Source organism: Bubalus bubalis, chromosome 20, assembly GCF_019923935.1.
Source record: "Bubalus bubalis isolate 160015118507 breed Murrah chromosome 20, NDDB_SH_1, whole genome shotgun sequence".
NCBI classification, from domain to species: Eukaryota; Metazoa; Chordata; class Mammalia; order Artiodactyla; family Bovidae; genus Bubalus; species Bubalus bubalis.
In genome coordinates, this window is record NC_059176.1 from 25,155,553 (window position 1) to 25,182,825 (window position 27,273).

Sequence of the window (27,273 nt, forward strand, 5' to 3'; positions counted from 1 at the left end):
ATGCACACTAGAATACATATATCTTTTACTGTTAATGGCTAACCCTATAGCTCAAATTGGGATAATTTACAATTTAAGCACACTCACTCAAAATTCTCTGGGCTAACTAAAAAGATTTAGAGAAGTAAATATGTGTATACATGTACTCGAGTTTCACAAAAGGAGAATCTCTACTTAGATGGGGCCGTTGGCAAGGTAAGGGATTACAGTATAGCAGTTCATACAGTTTAACATCTATTATCTCATTCCACCCTCACAACAATTTTACCATATAAGCAGGTGAAAGAATGGAACAGCCATTCCCTACCCAATAAAAAGCATAATGACGTCCTATAGTCCCTTGGGTATACAACCTTAGGTCTGAGAGTATAAATGATGCTTTAGACGACTGAGTTGAAGATCCTTGCTGGCAAACTCCTGGAACAAATTTTGCTGCCATAATACAAAAGAGGAAATCATATTTTGAAAGCAAAAACGCACATTCCTCTTCAGAAGAGTAATAATTGCAATATCCAGAAAGAATTGATAAGTCCACTGCAATCAGGATGCACAAGGACTGATCTTGGCCCATCACACTTTCTCCTAACAGGAATCTAAGAGCTGGACAGTGAGGCAGTAGAAACAGGCTCAAGTTTGGGGTGCCCTAGGTAAGGCAGGCACAGGGCCAAGAATCATACTTACCTGCTACAGCATGAAGTACTGGAAAGAGCATGGGCTTTGGAGTCTGACAGACTTGGATTCAAATCCCAGCTCTGTTACATACTGGCTGGGTTACTTTGGGCAAGTTACTTAATATCTCTGAGCCTCACATTCCTTACCTGCAAAATGGAGATAATACCATTATCAAGGTAGTTACCCTGAAAGGCTGTTGTGAGGATTAAATGAGACAGTACGTATAAAACTGCCTGCAAATGCACAGTATACTAACTGTTATTTTCCTTCCTTTCTTGATGATGTCAGTTGCCTTTCCTTATAATGCTGAGTTGTGAATAAACTGGAACATTTCTGAACATTACTAAAGTGTCTGTCCTACTACCCAGGAATCACTCCCCCAGAATCTTTTAACATTAAGTGCCAATTTCATGTACTTGGTTATTCTTCAACAGAAGCTGGAATGCCCAAGCAGCCATTTTTCTGTGCATAAACAATTAAAAATAGTCCTGCCAGAACCCTGCCCAATCTTGGATTATATAAACAGACTCTAATGATTAGATATTCCAAATCTTATTATAATGAAAACACCTATTAAAAAATTCTTCTACCTACTAGGCTCCTCTGTCCTTGAAATTATACAGGCAAAAATAAAAAAGTTCTTCTATGCCCTAGTTAATGACTAATTTATTGGATCAATATTACACTAAAGAACTAAACATATAAATATACTATTATTAGTAAATATCTTTAGAAAAATGATCTCTACATTATATACTTTCCTGTAAAATAGTCAATAGCCCAAACCAGTATATGCTTTCCTGATTATAACATTAAACACACATATATATTTTAAATTCTACATAGCATATGTATTTATAGTCTATAACCACAGATAAGTAAACTATCTAACAAAGCAACCTATTGGTATTTTACTTGGTAAAATGATTATATCTGAATAACTAATACAAGTTAATGCCTTTCAAATTTAGGAATATTTTTCATTCTGAATATACTCAGTCCTCTAAAGAAATAATTCATTTTTAAGTTTTGTGATTACAAGAGGATACACGTTCATTAAATTCAAACACTACAGAAACATTAAAGGTAAAAATACAGTTTTCCTAACCCTCTTTTTGTCCTTTGATAACCACCAACAATAATTTGGCATACACTCCTATAGACTTTTTAACGCATTATAATTTAGGCAAGTTTTCACAAGAATTATGGTTTGGGAAGGAGTGAAGAAGAAAGCAGAAATGAGGGAAAATCTTTTGTAAATATGTTTGCTAATGCTAAGAATATGCTTAAAGGTAAAAGCCAGATTACAAAACTGCACATAAGAGCCAGATTACAAAACTGCACATACTGCACATAATGTATTTTGTTTAAACAAATATGCAAAAAACGCATTAACCAGGAGGGAAATGTAAATCAAAGGCACAATCAGATACCACTTGACCCACACTGAAATAACTGTAATAACAAGTTTTGGTGAGAACATGCAGAAATTGGAACTCTCATACACTGCTAGTGGGAACATAAAATGGTACAGCCCTAGAAAACAGTTTGGCGATTCCTCAAAATTTTAAATTAACAAAGTTACTGTATGACCCAGCAATTCCATTCCTGGGTACATCCGAGAAAAAGGAAGATACACATCCACACAAAGAATTATACTTAAATGGTCACTAGAAGCATTATTCACACTAGCCAAAAAGGGAAGGGAAAAAAAAAGCCAAATATCCCTCAACTGATGAGTGGATAAATAAAATGTGGCATACCCACCAAATGGAATATTATTTGATAATCAAAAGAGATGAAGTACTGATACACGCCACAACATGAATCTTGAAAGCGTTGTGCTAAATGAAAGAAACCAGTGACAAAAGGATATCTGATTTCACTTATATAAAATGTCCAGAAGAGAAAAACCTATAAAGAAAGAAAGTGCATTAATAGTTGCTTAGGGTTTGGGACTTAGGGGGAAATGAGAAGTATTAGTGGGCATGGGGTTTCTTTGTGGAGTGATGAAAATGTTCTAAAATTGATGGTGGTGATGGTTGTGCGTGCTCAGTCACGTCTGACTTTTGCGACCCTGTGCGCTGTAGCCCGCCAGGCCCCTCTGTCCATGGGACTCTCCAGGCAAGAATACTGGAGTGGGTTGCCATGCCCTCCTCCAGGGAATCTTCCCCAGGGATCGAAGCTGTGTCTCTTAAGTCTCCTGCATTGGCAGGCGGTTTCTTTACCACTAGTGCCACCTGGGAAGCCCTGGATGGTTGCACAACTGTGCAAATACATTAAAGACCACTGAACTGTACCCTTTGGGTGAGCTGTAGGGTATGTTAACTTTATTGTAGTAAAGCTTCTAGAAAATAATAACATTTGTCATCTCTGATGGTGAATAGTAATTTAAATTTTCTAATACATTCTTGTAATTTTCAAACTGTTGGTAACCACTATGAGAATTATTTTTTGTTAAGGGGAAAGTTACTTTTCAAAGTGCTCTTTATGAGAATTAGAATAATGTTATTCTAGAGGTTGAGACAGAATTGCCCCTTGTATTGAGTTAGTCAGTCAGTCATTAAACACCTACTATGTGCTCCAGGAATTGCTCCAGCAAGCAAACTAACTTCTAACTTCAAATCAATAAATTACATCAAGTTAACACAGACAAGACTCCTCTGTTAACTTCAGAAAATAAATTAGGTATCATGCCACCACTGACTTCTCTGTCTTCTTTTGCACCAATCAATATTAGAAAATATTCTCTTCAATACAATGATTCTGTTTTCAAATTTTAAAACAACTTTAAAACTCATGTTAACATTAAGGATAAAACCACTGCAACACTTCATGGCTTAATAGCAGAAAAAGTACACCAAAAATTCAATTAGCAACAATAGCTAATAATTCAAAAACACTGGGAATCAATTCTCTAAGATACTTTCTGGCTGTCAAGTCAATCATAAAAAGAATCTTTATGTAAACTGTTACCAGGAGGAAAATTAAAACAAAGTCAAAAGAACTCTTTGGAAATAGTTTGCCTTGAAGCTAAAAAGAACACAGCGTGAAAATATGGATGAAGAGGGATGAGGCATATGCTCAAGTAATGGGCAATTTCAATGGCATTCAGCTAACACCTGTTAGCTAAAAATGAAGTAATCAATCAGAAACTCCAGGGATGGTAACATCAGAAGATTATGGGGGAAGTGGCCTCATCTAAATTCTTGATTAGGAGAGCCAAACAAGGCACCTATGTTTTGAAACACTTCACTGGTTATACTGATGTGCAGCCAGGGTTAATAAGCACTGCATGAAGCAACACTCATTAAGGCAAACAAGAGAATGAAAAAATCTGTTCTATAATTTAAAAATTAGAGACAATGTAACAAAGGCATTGAAGGGAGAAAAACTGGAGTAAGGAGACTACATATTCTAAACATACTCCAAAAGTCTATTCAAGAGATGTGAGCTTGAACTAAGGAAGAACACAAAACAGAGGGACAGGGCTCAAGTTAAGGGTTAATCATGAAGCAGAATCTATAGGACCTAATGATCAAATGGTTATGGAGAATGAAAGAGAACCAGAGGCAAAAATGACTCTGAGGGCTCTCATTTGAATAACCATGTGGTTAGTGATGCCATTAACCAATGAATGGAATACAAAAAGGAGAAGCTGATTTGAAAGTTAAATAGAGGCAAGATTCAAGGGGCTTTAAAGGTTATTTACAAAATTCTACTACTAGGTTGGACAGTTAGTGTTGACTTTATTATTCTTTTAAAAATTGAACAAATACCACAAAATTCAACTAGAAACCCAAGGTCAAAACTCTGAGATAAACTAGGAAAACATGTGTGTAGGACATATGTAATAAAAAGGGGAACGAAAAGAAGGTGCAGAGAGTGAACTTGGTTTTAGACCTACTGAATCTGCAGAAACTAAAATACTATTTCATGAAACAAGGGCTAGAGAAAAAGATGTGGAAATGGTTGGCATACAACGATAATACCATGGAAGTAGATGAGAACTCTCAGAGAGAGCTTATGGGATAAGGCAATGGTGAACCGCCAACTAAAAGGAGTCCATTGAGACTTTGAGAATAATCAGAAGGAGAGATGCTTTTACCAATTCCCTTTGCAAAGGCATACAGAAGAAAATCAATTGAAAAAGAATTAAAGCTACCATTTATGATTATTTTACTGTATTCCAGTGGCAGGTCCAGCATTTCCAGATAGGTGGAGTTACAGGAGTAATCAATCTCTTTGAAGGAGGGCTTGAAGATGCTTTTGCACAGGACTTTATTTTCAGTTAGAAAATACTAACTGACCAGATCAAAAAATTAAGGGAAAGAAGTTGAAGGAAATAGCTCCCCTCCCCTTTGGCACTGCTGTATTCTAGGCATGGTACCAAACATGTTACCTAATCTTCCATTCTCAAACTAAGGTAGATGAGGAAACTGAGGCTAGATTGGAATATCAACTTGCTCAAGGTCACAAATCTTATAAGGAGCAGAGCATATCATCTTTGTTTCCATAGCTCTCATGGCTCTTCACACCTTACTAGAATTTCTCATTACTCATCTTGATTATAATGTATATTTATGTGTCTCTGTATCACTGTGCTGTTAGGTCCTCAATGCCAGGGTTCAAGTCATTCATTTCTGTATCCTTATAGCTAAGAAAGAGTAAACATTTTGTTGAATGAAGCATATGAAAGAACCATGTGAGAACAGCATCAACAACGTCAACAAGGGAGAAAGAGTTTCAAGAAACGGCTAGTAGCACCAGATGTTACGGACAGAGCCACCAGTATATTTTAGGTCGTCAATGGCACTGAACTGATATCCCTTAATCATTTTTGAAAGCCTACTACAGGCGGGACACTGTGTTAATTAGACACAAGTTAACGTGGAAAAATAAAATCTGGTACAAGTCAACAGATTTTCGGAGTAGCAGCCACATCTAAATTCTTGATCAGGACAGCAAAAGAGAGTCAGGCCTGACATCGCTTACGTTTAATTTGGCTCTGGCAAATCTGAAGACAATTTTAAAGGGTCACAGCGCATCTTTTAACAAAACTTCTGGTGAGGGACAAGAGATGAAAATGGGCCAGCGCACCTCTGCCTCGATGACGACAGCTGGTGGCCAAAGCAGCCAAGTCCCTCCGCAGTCTCTACCCCACTGAGCAGAACTGGGGCTGCCCCCAGCTGCTAGTCGGCAGTCTGGGGCGGGAAAAAGCAGCCACTTACCGCAAAAGGCACCGCTACCGCCGTGGCCCAAAGGGGCCCGGGAGACCTTCGCGAAGCCCCACGCCGGGGGAGGAAACCAGGAAACGCGGGGATCAGACAGACAGGTGCGACCCCACAGCCCGACTTCCCAAACTGGACAAACTAGGGTTCCAGCGCCCAGCACCGCAACGCCAACTCCCACCAGCTGGAAGCCCGACGACTGCCACCGAACCTTCCGCCCAATGAGGAAACGTCACCACTCGGCGTAGTCCAGCCTTTCAAGAAGGGGATACACTTCCGCTTCCGGGGCACTCGGCGCGTCTCTACAGTGTGTTTACCGAGAGTGTATTGAGATGTTTCTTTGCCTTGATTGGCCTTTGACATTCGTTTCCTATCGCTTAATAACTGCGGCATTAAAGTTAGTATGAAGATAGGAGGCTTTCTAGGGATGCGATCTCAAGAAAGATGTCCAGCCTCCAGGCGCCACTTGAAGAAAAATGACTTGGCTGAGCACCACCAGCTAAGAGGGGAATTATGAAAGGTGGAGGGTAGAGATGTCTCAGAGTAGGGAGTCCCAGGAGCACGTGAGAACTCCAAGGAGGAGGCGGGGCTTAGGATTTTGGAAGCCGAGGGAGGCGGGTTCCACACCGGGTCTAATCGGGTGTCTGAACCGGCCTCTGCCTGCGCATGCGCAGTGCGAACCTTCCGCTGCTCTGCTTTCTCCAACATGGAATTCCGCGCGGCGCGGCTCGCAGTACTGCAACTGCTCCGTACGGTGGCTCCGGCAGACCTCCCAGCGCTTCTGCAATGGATGCGAACTACCCGTAAGCGATCAGAGCCAGAGTCAAACGGTTGGGGCAAGGATATGCTGTGGGCGCTGACCTTGGGGACCTAGGGTGAGGCCAGAAGCCTTCCATGGGGTAGCGGTGCTGGTCTCTGCTCTGCTACCGGGCAGGTTGACCCGGCACATCGCATACATTGACAGAGTAGGAGTCCAGTTTAGGACTGGATGCAGAAAGACCCGGCTCTGGGTTTTATGATTCCGCTACAGACTTAGGCAGCTAGAGCCGCATTGTGTCTACCCTCGTTCCTAAAGGAAAAAATGGGAGGAATGCGTTAGCCCACCTCCCCATTACTCCCACAAATTTGGGACTACCAGTAGGATACTACCTGAAAAAGCCCTTTGCAAGATAAGTTTTAGACTGTAGAACTGGAAGTTTTTTACCCTGTAGGCAAAGTCTCATGTAGCTAATCTCAATGTGTGTATTAGTCGCTCAGTCGTGACTCTTTGCGACCCCCATGGACTGTGTAGCCCACCAGGCTTCTCTGTCCATGGGATTCTCCAGGCAAGAATACTGGAATAGGTTGCCATTTCCTTCTCCAGGGGATCTTCCTGACCCAGGGATTGAACCCGTGTCTCCTGCCTTGCAGGCAGATTCTTTACCATCAGCTACAGGGAAGTCCCAACTAGTCTTAATAGTCCATACATTTAAAGGAGTTGTTCCAGGGTGGGGAGAGAGAGAAAGAGGGGAGGGGAAGACTTTGTTTTGAATAATATTAATAGTAATACTAAAAAAGCACACGTTAGAATTGAAATGTGGTAATTAGGTCGCGTTATTGAAGAATGGAGGTAGATCTATTTTAGCAAAGTGAAACCTGGTGAAAGCACAAAAAAATAGGATATTCCTCGTTTGAGAACTCCGCCAAACCATGCTCTGCTTCTCTACTCCTAAACGTTGATTCCATGTTTATTTTCAGCCAGACATGAACTATTATTCCTGTTTGCTGATGACTCCCAGTTTTAGACTTTCAGGCCTGAGGTTCTTCCTGGAAATTCTCTCTCTTTGTGTTGTTAGAGTCAATAATCTTTTGGGTATTATCATTATTATTACTATTACACATTTTGGAAGAACATTTTAGCTACTGCTACTGCTAAGTCACTTCAGTCGTGTCCGACTCTGTGCGACCCCATAGATGGCAGCCCACCAGGCTCCCCTGTCCCTGGGATTCTCCAGGCAAGAACACTGGAGTGCGTTGCCATTTCCTTCTCCAATGCGTGAAAGTGAAGTTGCTCAGTCGTGTCCGACCCTCAGCGATCCCATGGACTGCAGCCTACCAGGCTCCTCCATCCATGGGGTTTTCCAGGCAAGAGTACTGGAGTGGGGTGCCATTGCCTTCTCCGTCTTTTTATCTAAGATGCCAAAATAAAATTATTTTGGACATCTGCTAGTGAGATTAGCCTGGAAAGTAGAGAAAACCAAAGAGGTAGCTTCATATTTTTACACACAGACAAGATTCAAGATTGTTGTTCAGTCGCTCAGTTGTGTCTGACTCTTTGGGACCCCATAGACTGCAGCAGGCCGGGCTTCCCTGTCCTTCACCATCTCCTGGAGCTTGCTGAAGCTCATGTCCATTCAGTCGGTGATGCCATCCAACCATCTCATCCTCTCGTTCCCTTCTCCTCCTGCCTTCAATTCTTCCCAGCACCAGGGTCTTTTCTCATGAGTTGGATCTTTGCATCAGGTGGCCAAAGTATTGGAGCTGCAGCTTCAGCATCAGTCTTTCTAAATGAATATTCAGGATTGATTTCCTTTAGGAGTAACTGGTTTGATCTCCTTGCAGTCCAAGGGACTCTCAAGAGTCTTCTCCAACACCACAGCTCAAAAGCATCAATTCTTTGACTTTCAGTCTTCTTTATGAAGAAGAAGATTCAAGATTGGTATTTTTTAATACAAGATCTTTTATTCCAAAATCCCTTGGGTGCCTGCAAAATTGCCATCTACTGCCTGGTTCTGGCAATTGCACAGTTACTAAAATATCCTTGCCTTAAAGATTTTTCAGTTTTGTGGAACCGTTTGTAATCTAAATCTCCAATTTTAGAGGCATCAGCTGAGACTCCATTTTTCCGAAATCACTGAAAGCATGTTTTGGATGATGATTTTGTAAACAAGAAGACCCGACACTATTGCCTAAATAATATGTTTCTACTTTTTCTAACACCACGTTCTGTCTTTCTCCAGCAGATCCTGTAGTCAGAGGTGCTCAGGCAGTTTGTTAAACAATTTAGAAAACAAACTGAGTTTCTGAAAAATGTTTATTACAATGAATATCTTAAGAAATAAGTGTCACTTTTTCTTGCCTGAAGAATCCCATGAACAGAGGAGGCTGGCGGGCTATTGTCCATGGGGTCACAAATAGTCAGACACAACTGAGCAACTATACTTTTTTTAACTTAAGACGAAGGAGTATGTTTTAATATAAATCTTAAAAAGTAGTGTAATTTATTGGTAAACCTTTTTTAGGTGGTAATATATACATAATATAAAATTTACCATTTTTAAGTGTACAGTTCAATGATATGAAATACATTTACATTGTGCAGCCATTATCATTGCCTCCAGAACTGAAACTCATAGTGTACTTTTTTTTATTAAATACAGCACAAAAGATTCTTCCAATCAGCAATTTTTCATTTTCCTAATTCCCTTCTTCCAGGGGAAAAAAAAATTATTGCCTGATGTCTTACTTTTATGACATTTGCTTAGACCTTTGTTAATTATAACTCTCCTTGAATTTTTATACCATTTAGTGGAATAGCAAGAGTTAATAATAGGCTTTATGATTTTGGTTTTGAGCTTCATAGAGTTTATTGAAAGTTAAAAAACTACATATTGCTAACAAGTAAAATCATAATAATTTTAAATACACAAAAGAAAGAATAATATTGTTGGTCTCTGAAGGAATAGTGGAATTATCATATCTAGACCTGGGGTCTTTTGGAATCAAGCTGATAGAACCAGAATCGTAGACCAGGACAGAGATAAGCACATATCAATGTCTGATATAAACTGAAGATGTAGAAAAAATAAAGATAGAGCCTGTATTTACTTTAGTACAGCTTAGACCAAAGGTCTAGAAACAAATGATCACTAGTATAGGAGGGATGAAAAACACTTCCCTTTTGACTCAGACAGTAAAGTGTCTGCCTACAATGCGGGAGACCCAGGTTCAATCCCTGGGTCGGGAAGATCCTCTGGAGAAGGAAATGGCAACCCACTCCAGTACTCTTGCCTGGAAAATCCCATGGATGGAGGAGCATGGTAGGCTACAGTCCATGGGGTCGCAGAGAGTCAGACACAACTGAGCAACTTCACTTCACTTCATAGGAGGGATGAAACAAAGATGAGGGACAAAGCACACAAAGACAACTCCAGCCTCAAATAAATAAATGAAGAGAGTAAAAAAATACAACAGGACCTCAGTGCATTGACTCTAATCTCATGGTAGAGCATCTGTTCTTTTCTACTTCTTTACATACATACTACTTCGTGTATGTATGTGAAATGGACTCTTGGCTTAGCTTTCAACATATAGGAGAGTAACTACAATCTCTATTAGGTGAAGAGAACTGAGAGCCAGAACTTTGAGTGTGGTCCCCATTAGGCATATTAAAAATTGCATTTTGTTAACAGTTGTCTGTTAACGAACACTATTCTGAAGCCTCTGAATTTTTCCTGAATATGCATATACAAATGAAGATGTCAAACCAACAGCATGTAAAAGTTTCTATTGAGTCAAGTTACAATACATACATTACCATGGGTAAAATAGATAGCTGTTGGGAAGTTACTATAGCACAGGGGGCTCAGCCCTGTGCTCTGTGATGACATAGAGGGGTGGAATGCAGGGTGGGGTGGGTGGGAGGGTCAAGAGGGAGGGGATATTGCATACTTAACACTGATTCATGTTGTTGTATGGCAGAAACCAACACAACATTGTAAGGCAATTATCCTCCAATTAAAAATAAATTTTTTAAAAGTTACAAAGGATAGAAAAGTGAGGTATGCTATAAGAAAATTAATAAAATCATCAAGAAAATATTTTAATATTTAAGGAAGATAATTGTAGATGACTAGAAGCTTTTAGAAGCTTCTCTGCTTCCTGTATTTTAAATACATCCTCAATGAACAGAATTGGACTTGCTGCTTAGCAGCAGCTACAAAGTTGTTCGAGGTTCTTTGAAATTCCTACTAAATCTAAAAAGCAAAGGCTGGGATCTAGTTACGTTTGTCAAACAGCATACTATTCCATTTCTGTATTGTATTACCACTGAGGAAGTAGCCACATAACTTACATGTTTTCCAATCTTTATTAAAAGATTATGAATTTGTGAAAGTTATCAAGTATATGAGGTAAATAGGTTGTTTTTTCCAGAAATTAAAAACATACACTGGGCAAATGCATACCTCTTAAACAAAATTTTTCTGTTAAATAAGTAAAAATAATTGTACTTTTCATCACATTTATTGTATATTAAAAATGGGCACAATATATAAAAAGAATAATATGAACAAGTAATTTATTCCAAAATGCACTGTTAGATTAACATTAGAAAATCAAGCAATGTAATTCACTATATTAACTAAAAAGAAAAACTATATGATTATCTCAAGAGCCATAAAAAAGCATTTGACGATATCCAACATCTCTTCCTGATAAACACTTACCAGACTAGGAATAGCAGGCAACATTCTCAACCTGATAAAGGGGATCTATGAAAAATCTACAGCTGACATCATACTTAATGGTGAAAGACTGAATTCTTTCCCCTAAGAACAAAAGAGGGATTTGTACTCATCACTTCTAGCCAGCATCATAACAGAGCTGCTGAAAGTGTTAGTCGCTCAGTCGTGTCTGACTCTTTGTGACCCATGGACTGGAGCCCACCAGGCGCCTTTGTTCATGGGATTTTCCAAGCAAGAATACTGGAATGGGTGGCCATTTCCTCCTCCAGGAGATCTTCCAACCCAGAGATCGAACCGGCGTCTCTGGCATTGCAGGCGGGTTCTTTACCCTCTGAGCCACTGGGGGATTATGTGTAACAGAGCTTCTAGCCAATACAATACGGCAAGGAAAGGGGGAGGAGGAAGGCATCTCCTTTAGAAACAGGTTAATGAATAAACAAATTGTGCTGTATTTTTATAATGGAATACTACTTGGCAAATAAATGGAATGAAGTGTTTGTATGTGCAACAACATGGACAAATTTTGCTAAGTGAAATAAACTATACTGAAAAAAGACTTCCTACTTGGATTCCATTTATCTAAACCTCTAGGAAAATGCCAGCTAATCTATAGTGACGGAAAATAGATCTCTGGCGGCTGGGTTGGTAGGGGATTAGAGAGAAGGAAGGATTACAGAGGGGCAGGAGGTGATATTGGGGATAATGACTATATTCACTATCATGGTTATAGTGATCTTTCATACTACATGTTATATATATGTTAAAACTTATATAACTGTGCACTTTAAATATGCACAGTTTATTGTATGTCCGTTCTACCTCTATAAAGTTGTTTTTTTAATTCCATAAGAAGTTAGATCTGTGTTCTCCCCTTTGAATTTGGGTGCTCTCTGTGACACCTTTGGCCATTAGAATTTGACAGAAATGACACTAGGCCAGTTTCAGACCTAGGGCTTAAGAAACTGACAACTTCTACTTCCTGCTTCTTGGAATACTTGCTCTGGGAGAATCTGGCCATCGTGTGTAGTCTGACTACCCTGAGATCGTCACAGTGTCAGGAAGTCCCAGCTAGCTTACGGAGAGCAAGATGTCCAACCAGCCTACATGTTTCTGCTGTCCTAGCCTGGGCACCACACATGTGAGTAAAAGCCGTATGAGGTATCCAGACCAGTAAAGCCTTTGTTACAAATACTGTTTCTGTGAACATTCATGTACGTATTTTTGTGTTAACGTAAGTTTTCGTTTCTCTGTGATAATGTCCAAGAATGCAATTGCTGCATCATATGGTAAGTGCATTTTTAGTTTTATAGGAACTGCCAGACTGTTTTCCAGAGTGACTGTAATCCTGTTTCTCTGCATCCTCACTATGCACCATGCACTCAGTCGTGTCCAACTCTTTGCTAGTATATGGACTGTGGCCCGCTAGGCTCCTCTGTCCGTTGAATTCTCCAGGCAAGAATACTGGAGTGTGGGGACTTCCCTAGTGGCCCAGTGGATAAGACCATGCTCCCTATGCATGGGGCCCAGATTTGATCCCTGGTCATGGAAGTAGATCCTACATGCTGCAACTAAGAATTCACATGCCACAGCTAAAGATCTCACGTGCTACAAGGAAGGTCAAAGATTCTGCATGCCACAACTAAGACCAGGCACAGCCAGATAACTAAAGGTTAAAAAAAAAATACTGTAGTGGGTTGCCATTTCCTATTCCAGGGGATCTTTCCCCCCCAGGGATCGAACCCACACCTTCTCCTGTATTGGCAGGCTGATTCTTGACCACTGAGACTCGTGCTAGTAAGGAAGTAAGCCACAATGCTAGTAAGGAAGACCTGTATCCTTACTAGCATTTGGTATTTTCAGTATTTTTATGTTAGCCACTCTGAAAATTGTATAATGATATATCATTGTGGGGGTTTTTTCCAATTCTTTTTTTTTTTTTAATAATTTTATTTGTTTGTTTATTTTGGTTGTGCTGAGTCTTCGTGGCTTTTCTCTAGTTGCAGAGACCAGGGGCTACTCTAGTTGTGGTGTGCGGGCTTCACTGCGGTGGCTCCTCTTGTTGCAGAGCACGTGCTCTAGGGCATGAGGGCTTCAGTAGTTGTGGCACGTGGACTCGGTAGTTGCAGCTCCTGGGCTTGAGAGCACAGGCTCAATAGTTGTGGTGCAAGGACTTAGTTGCTCCATGGCATGTGGGGTCTTCCCAGATCGGGGATCGAGCTTGCGTCTCCTGCATTGGCAGGCTCTTTACCACTGAGCCATCAGGGAAGCCCTATCATTGGGTTTTAATTTCCATTTCTCAAATGATGTTGAACATCTTGTCATGTGTTTATTTGCCATTTATATATCCTCTTTGATGTAGTATCTGTTTATGTCTTTTGCCCATTTTCTATTGTAAACAGAAATAATAAATAGTTATAATATTAATATAAGTTTAAATATATTTTTGTAAATATGAATATGTATACATTTATATTACATAATATAAATTATATTTATGCTGCTGCTAAGTTGCTTCAGTTGTGTCCGTCTCTGTGTGACCCCATGGACAGCAGCCCACCAGGCTCCTCTGTCCACAGAATTCTCCAGACAAGAATACTGGAGTGGGTTGCCATTTCCTTCTCCAAATTTATACTTAAAATATAATATAAATTTATAAATAAATATAAATAATAAATCAGTTCAGTTCAGTCATATCCGACTGCTTGCAACCCCATGAAGTGCAGCACACCAGGCCTCCCTGTCCATCACCAACTCCCGGAGTTCACTCAAATGCACGCCCATCAAGTCGGTGATGCCATCCAGCCATCTCATCCTCTGTCGTCCCCTTCTCCTCCTGCCGCCAGTCCCTCCCAGCATCAGAGTTTTTTCCAACAAGTCAACTCGTCGCATGAGGTGGCCAAAGTACTGCAGTTTCACAGTCCTTCCAAAGAATACCCAGGACTGATCTCCTTTAGAATGGACTAATAGTTCTTTATTATTTTAGATATAAGCCCTTTGTCAGATGTATGTATGCAGTATTTTCTCCCAGTAATTTACCTGTTCATTCTCTTAACAGAACTTTCAAAGCAAAAGTTTTTAATTTTAATAAGGTTCAATTTACCCCATTTTTGTTTTTTGATGTCAAGTTTAAGATCTCTTTAGCCCTAGATTCTGAAGATTTTCTCCTATGCTTTTTTTCCCTCTTTATTTAAAAATTATGCAATACTGTGTTAGTTTCAGGTACTAAGGTTTTTTTTACAAACCCTAAAAGAGTTTTGTAAAAAGGTTTTTTCACAAAATTCTAAAAGAATTGTCATTTGTGTGTTACATGTTCTTTGACCTAAGTTAACTTTTGTATAAAGTGTGAAGTTTAGATTGAAGTTCATTTTTTCCCCTGTAGATGTCCATTTGCTCCAGCACTACTTGTTGAAAAGGCTCTTCTTTCTCCACTGAATTGCTTTTGAATCTTTGAAAATTATTTGTGCATTTTTGCCTGGATCTGTTCTGTATCTTTTTGAATGCTCTATTCTCTGTTAATTATTGTAGCTATCATTATTTAAAAATACGTTGTTTACTTTCTGAGCATTTGGCTATTTGCCTATTGTCTTTCTGTTACTTTGGCTCCATTATGTTCAGAGAAGATACTCTGTATGATTTAAATTCTTTAAGAATTTTTGATATTTGTTTTATGACTCAATATGGTCTATCAGATTTTTTTTTCCCTCTAAGTGTAATGTAAAGCTGATGACAGCTCATTGGTGGTATCCAGTGTATTTCCTTTGTCGAGGTGAAGAAATGTTGGTTTACAGAAAGAAATTGAATGTAATTTTAAGCAATTTACTTTTAAAGATGAACACAACTATTTAGCAGAGGATATTTTAAGTAAATGCAAAATAACAGCTGAATGGCTTTATGTCAAAGACTAAGATATATGTTTTTTATGGGTGTCCAAGAGACAGAAAATATTTCTTTTGTATTAAGCCTATGTTTTTCCTATATGGTGTATTTTGCAAAAAAAAAAAATCCCACACAGCTTGATTATTTTTCTACCTTTTATAAAAGATAGAGCCTGTTTATTCATTTAGTAGATATAGAAATTTGGTCTATAATGGAACATCCTAGTACTCTTGCCTGGAAAATCCAGTGGACGGAGGAGCCTGGTGGGCTGCAGTCTATGGGGTTGCTAAGAGTCGGGCACGACTTCACTTTCACTTTTCCCTTTCCTGCATTGGAGAAGGAAATGGCAACCCACTCCAGTGTTCTTGCCTGGAGAATCCCATGGACGGAGGAGCCTGGTAGGCTGCAGTCCATGGGGTACCTAAGAGTCGGACACGACTTCACTTTCACTTTTCCCTTTCATGCATTGGAGAAGGAAATGGCAACCCACTCCAATGTTCTTGCCTGGAGAATCCCAGGGACGGGGGAGCCTGATGGGCTGCCAGCTATGGGGTCGCACAGAGTCGGACACGACTGAAGTGACTTAGCAGCAGCAGCAGCATTGCAGTTTAGTGGAGTGTTCTATACATATCTATTAGGTCTTATTGATTGGTGATATTCTTCAGTTCTTCTATATCTTTGCTGATTTTCTGCCCTGTAGTCCTGTCAGTATTGTGTTGAACTCCCCAGCTGTAATTGTGAATTTTTCTATTTCTTCTTTCAGCCCTGTCAGTTTTTGTTTCATTCCGCCCACCTCTCCACTGCCATGCTGCATGTGGAATCTTGGTTCCCTAACTGGGGATCATGGAAGCATGGAGTCTTAACCACTGTCTGGACATCCAGAGAAGTCCTTGTTTCATGTATTGATATTTTAAGGCTCTGTTGTTCAGTGTATGCACATTTAAGATCACTGTGTCTTCTTGATAGATTGTTCCTTTTATCAGTATGTGATGTTCTTCTTTGTCCCTAATAATTTTTTTTTTTGCTTTAATGTCTATTTTATTTCAAATCAGTATAGCCACCCTCTTTTTTTTTTTTTTAACTGTTGGCACAATTTTTTTCCCCATCCTTTTATATTCAGTCTTCCTGGCATGTTTAAGTGAGTTTCTGTTGACAGCATAGTAACACTGGAGTGGGTTGCCATTTCCTACCCCAGGGGATCTTCCCAACCCAGGGTGAGTTGTATTTTTTAAATCTGTGTTGCTAATCTCTGTCTTTTGAGTGATGTGTTTAGACCATTTACAATTAGCTTACTATATGTTAGCACTTAAGTATAGCATTTTATTGTTTGTTTCCTTTCTGACCCTCTGTTTCTCAATTTCTTGTTATCTCCTCTTGCCTTCCTGTGGGTAAATGGAACAGTTTTAGCATTCTGTTCTTCTTTGTAGTGTTTCTGAGTGTATTTCTTTGTAGAGTTTTCTTTGTGGTTACTCTGAGTATTACAGTATACATATGTAACATCACTGCTGCTACTGCTGCTAAGTCGCTTCAGTCATGTCTGACTCTGGTTATCAGTGTTTTATCTGATCCTTTTATCTGTTTTACTAGAAGCAAATATTGAAATCTTACTTCCACATAGGTCCCTATACCCTCCCCCACTTTAAAAATATGACTGTTTTATGTATTTCCTGTATACATTTACATAGAGCACCATTACAGGTGGTTTTATAAATTTTGATTTAACCATCACATATGATTTAAGAAACTAATGAGAAAGATGGCCTATTTTTACACATTCTGTTCTTTCCTGTCTGAAGTTCCAAGCCCTCTTCTGCTATTTCCTTTCTGTTGAAATTTCCTATACGCATTCTTTAAGGGTAGGTCTTAAGGCAACAAAATTTTTTGTTTTTTAGTTTTTCTGCATCTGATTTGTCTTTACTTCTCCTTCATTCCTGAAGGATAATTTCATCAGATGGAAATTTTACAGCTTGTGGTCCTTTTCTTCCAGCATTTGAAAAGTTTTGTAACCTCCTGGCTCCCATGGTTTCAGATGAAAACTTCACTGTTGTTTGGTGTTGCCCTGTAGGGAATGAATCATTTCTCTTTGGTTGTTTTTAAGGTTTGTTCCTTGCCTCTTGTTTTTAGAAGTTTATGATATGTTCTTATGTGGATTTCTTTGGGTCTATCATATTTAGACTTTGCTTGGCTTCTTAAATCTGTAGGTTTAGATCTTTCACCTAATTTAGGGAGTTTTTAGCTGTATTTCTTCAATACTTTTCAGCTCCACACTTTTCCCCCTACTTCTGGAACTCAGATACCAATGTTAGCTCTTTCGTTATTCCAAAGATCCTTAGGTCTCTGTTCAATTTCTTTTTCTATTTTCTTTCTGTTGTTCAGATGGAATAAATTTTATTGATATGTCAATTCAAGTGAACTGGTTCTATCCTCTGTCATCTCTACTGTGGAGCCCTTTCAGCAAGGGGTTTCTAAATTATTATTATTTTATTTTTCTGTTTTGTAGTTTCTGTTTCTTTTTCTATGCTTCTTTGCTGAGATTTTCTATTTTTTTCCCTTGTTACAGGATAATTCATAACTACTTATTGAAGCATTTTCGTTATAGCATCTTTAGAGTCCTTGTCTGATCATCCAAACTGACTAAGTTGCACAGTAGCATCTAGATTGCCAGAGTCAAACTAAGATTTTTCCTGTTCTTGATATAAATGCTGTTCTGTTATATAGTGAACATTTTGTTTGTATGCTAGGATAATTTTTATTTTATCCTGAATATTTTAGATATTATGCTGACTTGATCCTGTTCAGATTTTCTATCTTAGTAGGCAGTTGCCCTGCTTAAGTTTAACCTGTTGATTCCGGCCTGCTTTTGTGAGCTGTAGCTCTGACAACATTTAGTTTTCAGTGCCCTTGCAGTGCTAATCAGGCTTGTTTCATTCTTTGGTACTGCTGGGGCTTTCTGCTCAATCTATGCTGGTGTTTCCTGCTTGGAGAAAGATACCTATGTCACTAAGCTGCCTTCCACCAGTGGGGGTCGGGGGACGAGCAGTACAGGGCCTGGTTTGCTCTTGGCTGCTGGGCAGAGGACTGAGAGGCCTCAGGCCTGAGTCTGTCCTGCTGGGCAGAGGGCCTGGAGACAGCAGCCTCCTATTTTGTTACCAGATAGCCTGCCTTTGCCCCAGGTGTGGGCTAGGGATTAGGGCTCCCCAGTACACCTCTGTTATTCTTCCCCTTTACTGGTCTTTGGTGAGAGAGAGCAGACTTAATTTTTGTTTTGTTTATTCGGTCTATAGGTGTTGGTAGTTCTGGTTGGTAGTCACTCACCTCTCCAGGGCCCAGTCCAGGCTACATGGAAGATGAAAACCCAGGAGGGAATTCACTATGGTGACCTTCCTTCCTTAATTCCTGACATCCCTAGACAGTTTACCTTTTTTCTAGCCTTCAGAGTCCTTTATGGTTGCCTGTTGGTTTACGTCCAGGATATTTCATTGTATTTAGAGGGGAGGAGCTGGGGAAATTGAGGGAAGTAGCCATCTTGTCTAAGGCCAGAAGTCCCCTCAGTAAATTTTTAAACTTTGAATAAGAACTTCAAAGTAATATAAGATATTAATGAATAATAGGAAATATATGGCCCAGTGTTTAATTATATATTATAAGTCATTAGAGATAAGGATATGGGTGAATGACAGCCTAGGGCTGAAGGTAAGACTTCCTGGAGATGAAGTAACTTGAAAAGGCCCTTATTCTGAAAAACAAGGTCATAGTTGAAAGGAGCAATATGAACAGGAAGGAATATGGAAAACAACTGAGGGAATTTGCCTGTCTTAAGCAAAAATTATGTTAGTGAGTAATGAGAGTAGAAAATAGGATGGTTAGACTCTGGTGATATAGAGGGCTGTGAAAGTCTACAGTAATACTGGATACATTGAAAAGTGGAAAGCTGTCCCAAAATTGTAAGGAGAAGGAGTGACATGAGTGAAGTTTAAGCAAGATTAGTTTAAAATAGATGTCGTGTGGTGGTAGTCACTCAGTCATGTCCGACTCTTTGTGACCCCATGGACTGTAGCTTGCCAGGCTCCTCTGTCCATAGGATTTTTCAGGCAAGAATACTGGAGTGGGTTGTCATTTCCTTCTCCAAAATACATGTGTAAGATAACTTATATTGGGGAGAAACTGATCATTCAGGAGCCAATTATGAGTTTGTCCTGGTTTTCTAAGTGTGAGGTGGTACCTGTGACTGAAGTAGTTGAAGCGGTAATAAAGAGGAAGTGGATTCAAAAGAGAACATGATGGGACTTGATACCTGACTAGATATAAAAAGTGGGACTTGATTCATAGACTGTCAGCTTTGGTGAGTTCTCTTTTCCTATGTACTTAATTAAATATAAGTAGGAAACTTTTAAAGAATAGATTTTGCTCTGCAGAGAAACTCTTCTTTCTCTGTTCCCTTCCCACCTGCATATGTAATTTGAGAAAAACCTAACTGTCCTAAGGCAACTGATTAACACCTTTAATCTTTTTCCAAGCAACATACTGTTACCACACATTCCGAAATTGTTATTATACATGTTAAAAGATGTCCAGCCTCACTAGTAATTAAAGAAATGCAAATTAAAACAACAAAGTTTGTTTTTATAGTACAGTTCAATGCTGTAAGGCTTTCATGAAGTAAGGCTTACACATATTCTTATTTTTTTCTGATGGAGTAAATTGGTATAATCTTTCAGGAAAGAAATTTAGCATTATGTAGCAAGTTCAGTTCAGTCGCTCAGTTGTGTCTGACTCTTTGCGACCCCATGGACTGCAGCACACCAGGCCTCCCTGTCCATCACCAACTCCCGGAGTTCACTCAAACTCATGTCCATTGAGTCAGCGATGCCATCCAACCATCTCATCCTCTGTCGTCCCCTTCTCCTGCCCTCAATCTTTCCCAGCATCAGGGTCTTTTCAAATGAGTCAGCTCTGTATCGGGTGGCCGAAGTATTGGCATTTCAGCTTAAACATCAGTCCTTCCAATGAACACTCAGGACTGATCTCCTTTAGGATGGACTGGTTGGATCTCCTTGCAGTCCAAGGGACTCTCAAGAGTCTTCTCCAACACCATAGTTCAAAAGTGTCAATTCTTTGGTGCTGAGCTTTCTTTATAGTCCAACTCTCACATCCATACATGACTATGTATGTTGCAAAAGCCTTTACAATGTTTAAGTACTTCTGCTAGGAATTTACAGTAAGGAAATAAATGCAAAAAGGCCAAATGTTATGCAAAGAGGCCAAAGTATGCCAAATGTTAGCAATGTCCCTAAATTTTCACAGTTATAATTGTATATAAATGTGTAGTAGTAGGAGTGAATGGTTAATACAAATATGATGGAATATTACATAGCCTTTAAAAATAATGTTTTAAGGAATTTAATTTTAATAACAAAGTAAATACTTCCAGTTTTTAAAAAACTGCATCACAGATGCTATTTAAATTCCACCTAAAACAATTTGGGGACTTCCCTGGCAATCCAGTGGTTAAGACTCAATGTTTCTACTGCAGGGGACACAAGTTCAAACCCTGAGCAGGGAGCTAAGATCTCATATGTCGTGTGGCATTGCCAAAAAGAATACTCAAAAATTTTTTAATAAATAGAAGAATTTGGAATGAATCTTCATAATATTTTTGTTTGTCTATAATTTATATTCTGCATCCTCCTATAAATAATTTGAAGCAACATTTAGATCACTGTTGCAGATAGGTGTAGAAAGAAAAAAAAAAGAGTTAAAAGGCCTTTCTGCATTAGTTCAGGGAGTCAAATAATGTATCTTCATGTTAACTGCTATTGCTCAGAGAGAGGTTATGCAGAGAAAGAACCTGTGTATGTTGGGACATGGTGGAAAGAGTGAAAAGAGAGAGTAAAAAACTTAGGTTTATTTCTTTTGCTGCTGTTGGCCTGCTTTGTAACTTTTCACAATTCATGTCGCCTTAATTACCTCCTCTGTGAATCAGAAAAGGTAATCTTGCTTTGTCTTCTTCACATGGATGTTATAATATTTAATTGATGTAGTTTCTACCTGAAAGAACTTTGCAAGCTAGAAAATATTATCCAAATTTTAATTGTTATTTGTGATTTGAAAATAGCATTCTGACCCAACACAAGAATTATTATTAATATGTTTAAGAAGGAAATCATGAACTTATTTAAAAACAACCAAAGACTTGAGGGATAGGGTATGTGGAAATGGATGGTATTTTCTTCACAATCTACCTGTTTTCCTTTTATAGCTATTTTAAAACAGTAAGGAAAACACAGTCCCCTTGAGGTCCTTTTACTCTAACAAGAATTCAATATAAGATAGTTTTTTAAGAAAAAGGTAAAATGTTTTCATTAGTTGTTCTTTCCAATCTATATTTGGCATTCAGGCTACAGCTAACTTTTACAGTGTTTTACTTCAAGGTGAGTCTGTTCTACTTAAAATTATGTATGAGCTTCTTAGAAACCATTCTTTTGTAGAGCCAATTAAAAAAAAAATTTAAACACAGATAAGTTGAAAAAACAGAACAATGAAAACCACTTTTACACCCTTACATAGATTCACCAAGCGTCCCTTTCTTCATCTTTATTGCTATATACATTGGCACACACGCTCACTCCCCTTTTTCCAGTGTATCCAAAAGTAGGCCAGAGCCATCAGAAATGTGCTGTTTTAATGATCATTTTATCTGCTGTTCAGATGCAGCAGAGCAACATGATTCTTGTAAAGTTTATTCTACAGTTGGTGCCATCTGTTTGTGCTTATTATCTGCAGTCTTGGGTACATTTTATTGGAGGCAGGGATGCTCAGATTAAAGTTATCCCTATGCAATGCCTCCTAAACTTATAAAGTCTACATGGTCACAAAAGGAATATTTGACTACTTCTTAGTAAGTTTAAGTAGTAAGAGTACTACATACTTTTTAAATGTCTTTGTTGTTTGTAACAGGCTGAAATAGTCAAGTTTTATATTTTTAAGCAGCTTAGAAAAAGAAAAAACTCAATGTTTTTCATGGAACATTTGTTAGAATTTGAATAGTTCATTGGACCTAGAATGTTTGTTTATTGTTATAAATCGATGCTATCTGATAGACGATAACCATCCATTGTAATCACTTAGTCTAGGTATGACTGCAACCATAAAAACTATACTCTTTTTTTTTTTTTTTTTTTTTGGCAGGAGATTTTGATGAATTCACTCAAGACAATAATGACATTATGTTGAAAAGCATAGCAGAAGACCTTCGGAATTGCTTACCTCTACAAACTATGCTTTCCTCAGAACATCTAGCCCTCCAAAAAGTAAATATATTAAATTAATTTATTCCTAGTGCTACTTGAGGTTTCTCCTATTCTTCTCTAACCCCATTAGCCTTTCCAGTCTAATCATTAGTCCTGAATTCTGCTTTTTCATTTGGTGCTTCATCCATTTCCCCAATTCTTTTGAGTCGGTAATCCTCTGGCTCCCTAGTACCATTCATTCAAAAGATATTTTTTGAGGTGTCCTGTTTCCCAAGCAGACCCCACCCCACCCCAAATCAAGGCTCAACAATACAACAGTAATCTGTCCCTGCCTATGTAATTGTCTTGGTTTTCTCTGCCCTGTTCCATTTCCCTGACTTTTATCAAGGGTGAAGTTCACCCTTTTGTTGATTCTTTATTATCGTTGAAGTAGAAGGGATCAAACTTCTTTTTGCTTTGTAGCTGCTTGCTGTTATATCACGTACTACCAGCATTAAGTGCTATTATTTGTAAGCATGGAATTTTACTAAACATTTTTTATTGTTTGAAAACTTTGCTTCTGGGAAAAGATTACTTGCCAAGTATTTTGATGGATAAGTCCCTGACATGTGGGACTCAGAAGACCTGGCATTAGTTTCTATTCTCCCTCTGAACTAACTAGTGTCATTTCTTGGGAGAAATCTCTCTGGGTATGTTTCCTTATTTGTAAAGTATATTACTTAGGATGGACAAAATGGTCTCAGAATACTCCTTTCGACTAAAATTTTTATCTGTTTCTCATAGCCATGTTTTGCTTCATGACATGGTCAAATAGCAAGTTGCCAGTGTCTCAAAAATAGCATGAAAGCAGAGCTGAGTTGCTGACTTCCATAAGCGAAACTTGTCTTTCTGGTTGTTGTTGCTCTCAGAATTTCAGCATATGAACCACTGATGTTTTGCCTTATTTAGCAATAAAAAGAGACTTCTTTGTGCTCTGTTTCTTTTGATGTTTTTCTTCTCTCCACCAGATACAGCAGCAGCCAGAACCCACAGTTCACGTTGATGCATTCCTTTATGATGAAGACTTTATTGATTCATTATGTGAGGAAGGAAAAATGAGCCGAAATTACTGTATGGTGTGCGGCTCACATCAGACGGCACCTCTAGGTGGGCACTCCAGCCTGCAAACCTGACGACTTTGTGTGCGCTTTTCCTTACATGTCACGACTATGCAGATTCTTGACCAGGCAATCACTGTTTTTTGTGTTTTTTTTTAAAGCAAAAGGCCAACCTGCAGCCTAGCTATTACCAATTACTGAAATCAGAGAAACTAAACAGAAACATTGTCCAGGGAGGTTAGGCCACTTCATGTCCCTCACGGGAGTATTTCTGCTTTTTACTGAACATATTTAATAGGAGGTGACTTCTCAGGTCCTGAAACTAATTGGAAGTGGTTGAATATAGGAAAACTAACTCATACTTTATATACTCAAAAAAGATTTACATTTATCCGTAGCGGTGATTTATTTATAGTGAGAAATATAACTGCCAAGGGAGCTGAAAACTTTCTCCCCATAAAACTATCTACTTGTGAAGTCAGATAGTAATCTGATATTGTTGGATGGGTGTGAACTTAGAGGACAGAGATGGATAATCTTGAGAATTTATGCAGGCCGTGATTTGACCTCATGGAGCATCTCCTGTCTGTAACACAGGACAGCTCTAGTAATAGTCTCCTGCGTGTCTGTCCCTCAAATGCAACACCTGTGTTTCAAATAGGAAACTAGACTGACTCCATGCTGCTAAGATGTAAACTCTTCTGTTACTATATCTCTTGTTCAAACAGGATATGATTGTCTAGGGTATACTTTAAACGTGCTATTTCAGTCTCCCTGCTAACCTAGATGTTGAGGCATTGCTTAGAGTGGGTGAGTAGCAATGTGCTCACGTTACTGATCTTAGATATTATTCTCAAAAGTTCACTACTACCAAATTTGTAATATGTAGCTAATACAAATTTATTGTACCTGTATTATAGTTGGGGATGAAACTACCCTGGTTTACTGCTTTAAGATTCTATTTTTAAATAGTGCTCATAGTTGCCATTTGAAGTGGTTGAAGTTCACAGAATAGAAAAAGACTTAGACAAGAACAATAGAGGGGAAATTAAAAAGTGAATTCTAACTATAACACCATATCAGATCTGATGTACAGAAATTTATAGAAGAGCTATGTTGGACAAAGAAAAATGTGGAGATTAGGATGCATTTTCTCATAAAAATCAGATTATAAATAGTGACTGGGTGCCCAGACCAGCCCAGATAACTACAGTGACTGTAAGAAAGCTGTGACGGTGTGGGGCTCTTCTTCCCTCTATGAAAGGAGCTTGTCAGCTTTAAGACACTAATGATGACTGTAGCCTAGGGCAGGAGCACTGATGTGGCAAAGGGGACAGTGAGGACGAGGGGAGATAAGGGCTGTGGTGCTCAATGCCCTTGCACCCCACCACCTCCAGTGTTACTTCTGAGGCCTAGTCACCCTTTTTTTTCTTCCTAGGGATTAGCCTGCTTGCTTCCATTTTATTTGCCACCATTCATTAGTTATGATCAAAATTTCCTGACCATTAGATTATGTACTAGCACACAATAAAATCTTTGGGTTACCTCCATATCAGAAAAAACAGACTCAGGCTCTCCCAAGTATTTCATTATAGAAATAATGGAGTGAGAAAATGGGCTAGGAGGCTAGAAATTATAGCAATTAAACTAAGCGAAATAATTTAGGAGTGTCTTAACCTGCTCCCATACCACCCATCTCCAGCTCTCCAGACCACACTTTAGGTTGGCCAGGGTGCCACATTGTTCCACTCCAGAGATGGTCATTCATTTGGTAGTTTACAGTCTATGCAGTGAAAGGTGGCGGCTCTGTGGATGGCTCTGGGGTAGAATGAGGAAAACAGGTGCTATGGGAGTTAGGAAGCAGTCTCAGGGAAAAGCGGTTCATTGGGAGATGAGGAAGGGAAAGGCCTAGGCCACCCTAGAGGGTGGAAGAGAAAGAGATGAGAAGCATGGGGGTAAGGACAGCCAGCTGAGTAACCGTTTTCTAGAGGCCTAAATGTCAGAGTTGCGTGTTTATTCTTGTGTCTTACAGCTCAGAGTGAATGAGTGCAAAGTTATCACACTAATGTTTTCTAAATAACCTCTGAATGGCTTTCATCGATTAAGAAAAGCATGAAATATACTTTTTAGGTGAAAGAATTAGAAGTACAGAATGGAATTGTTAATCCTCAAGCAAAATTTAATATTTGTTCTCATTCTCCAGGGTTTATTTCTCATTCCTTCTCTCTCATGGAATTGAAATTCATTTATCGTCACGTACTCCCCGATCTGTCAGGAAAGGTCTTGGTTGACGTTGGCTCCAGGCTTGGCACCGTCCTTTATGGGGTAAAGTCCAACTTGTGGACACAGTCAACATTTGGAAATACTTTCTTCTCCTACTAGCAACAGTTTTGCCTGCCACCATCTAAGGTGACAGCTTGGCTTTATTTATTAGAGTAATAGAGTAATATGGTTAAAATAGTGTATTGAATTTGGACTTTTCAAAGGCCAGCTCTCTGATCTCCTTTTCTGGTTTGTCTCTGTCACACAAGTGAAGGAATTTCAGCAAAACAGGAACAGATGGCCCTCATAACACTTTGGTATTCTGTCACTCACTGACCGTGCTTCTAACTCCATTTTCTGTCCTGTCATAAATTAGTATAGCACACTGAGCTTTGATAAAAGCTCTTATAAAACTGACAAATTTGCTCAATTAGGGAATCGCTTACAGCCATGAGCAAATCACTCCACACCCCTGGCATCAATATCCTCACCTGTAAGTGAGCAAGGCAAATGATATCATCTTGGACACAGGACACACCGTGGTTTTCAGTGATCCAAAGTCTGAACGTAGATTTTTGTGTCTGAGATATCAGTTCAATGTGACTCTTTAAAAAGAATTCAAATCATGAATATTTTTAATGTTCTTAAATGGTTTTATCAAAAAAACTGAAATGCGGTTTCTGGTTGTCATTAGCAGACGTGTTAAAACATGTGGCCAGCAGCAGTAGAAGTTCATGCCAGGAACAGGCTCTGTCTGTTCCCAGCATCACTGCCTGCTCTAAACAGAAACAGTTAACCCTTTCATGCTTCATTTATTTTTCAGCATTGACTTTTATCCTACAGTTAGAAAAGACAGCCATAATAGAAAGTACAGTTTATCTGCTGATTTTGCTTGGTGAACATTAGAGATTATGATTGTTTACCATATTTTATCCACTCTTGTTTATTTTTTTATTTGTTAGAAACAAATATAGCTGAATAATTGTGACTGTGCAAGTGTTTGGTAGCATCAGTGAGTTTAAACATATGGTCATTTTCCTCTATAGAGGTCCCTGATTCAGTTAAGAATATTTTCGAGTACATGCATAAGCTTTGCTGAACATACTCTAAATATATATGGTGAGCTATAAATATAAATTGAGCTTACACATAGGTGTTAGTTGATGTAAAATGATCTTCAGAATATGATTTGACCTCTCCTTCCAGATTGTTTTTGTTATTACAACCAAAAATAGATAGGTAATAATACATAGTCTGTTTTTGATGATCCTTGTTAACCGATGGCCAGTTATCTTTGATGGATTTACCGAACAGCAAGCTGGCTTCCAGAAGCTAAACAAGACACACCTCCTGCCACCCACATCTTATGTCAGACTGTGCT

At 38.9% G+C, this 27,273-nt stretch overlaps 2 protein-coding genes across 10 annotated transcripts in view; one reads left to right on the plus strand and one right to left on the minus strand.

Moving 5' to 3' along the window:
• The window catches only part of SRP54 (signal recognition particle 54), a 37,371-nt gene extending 31,187 nt beyond the window's left edge, over positions 1-6,184 (minus strand). For 2 of the 3 annotated variants that reach the window (XM_025271528.3, XM_006043855.4), the window contains exon 1: positions 5,904-6,184. The gene's annotated coding sequence lies outside the window, so the exon portion shown is untranslated. Of the gene's footprint in view, positions 1-681; positions 819-5,903 lie in introns of all 3 variants that reach the window. The other variant, XM_006043856.4, reaches the window with a different exon arrangement.
• A 24-nt stretch (positions 6,185-6,208) lies between these two features.
• Positions 6,209-27,273, plus strand: part of LOC102415281 — a 30,339-nt gene continuing 9,274 nt past the window's right edge. For 4 of the 7 annotated variants that reach the window (XM_044932866.2, XM_006043852.4, XR_006546839.2 and 1 more), the window contains exons 1-4: positions 6,215-6,706; positions 22,472-22,593; positions 23,541-23,679; positions 25,834-25,955. In XM_044932866.2, the coding sequence (XP_044788801.2) occupies positions 6,610-6,706; positions 22,472-22,593; positions 23,541-23,679; positions 25,834-25,955 (480 nt within the window). In that variant the 5' untranslated portion in view covers positions 6,215-6,609. Of the gene's footprint in view, positions 6,779-12,414; positions 12,546-22,471; positions 22,594-23,540; positions 23,680-25,833; positions 25,956-27,273 lie in introns of all 7 variants that reach the window. The other 3 variants (XM_025271530.3, XM_025271531.3, XM_006043854.4) reach the window with 3 other exon arrangements.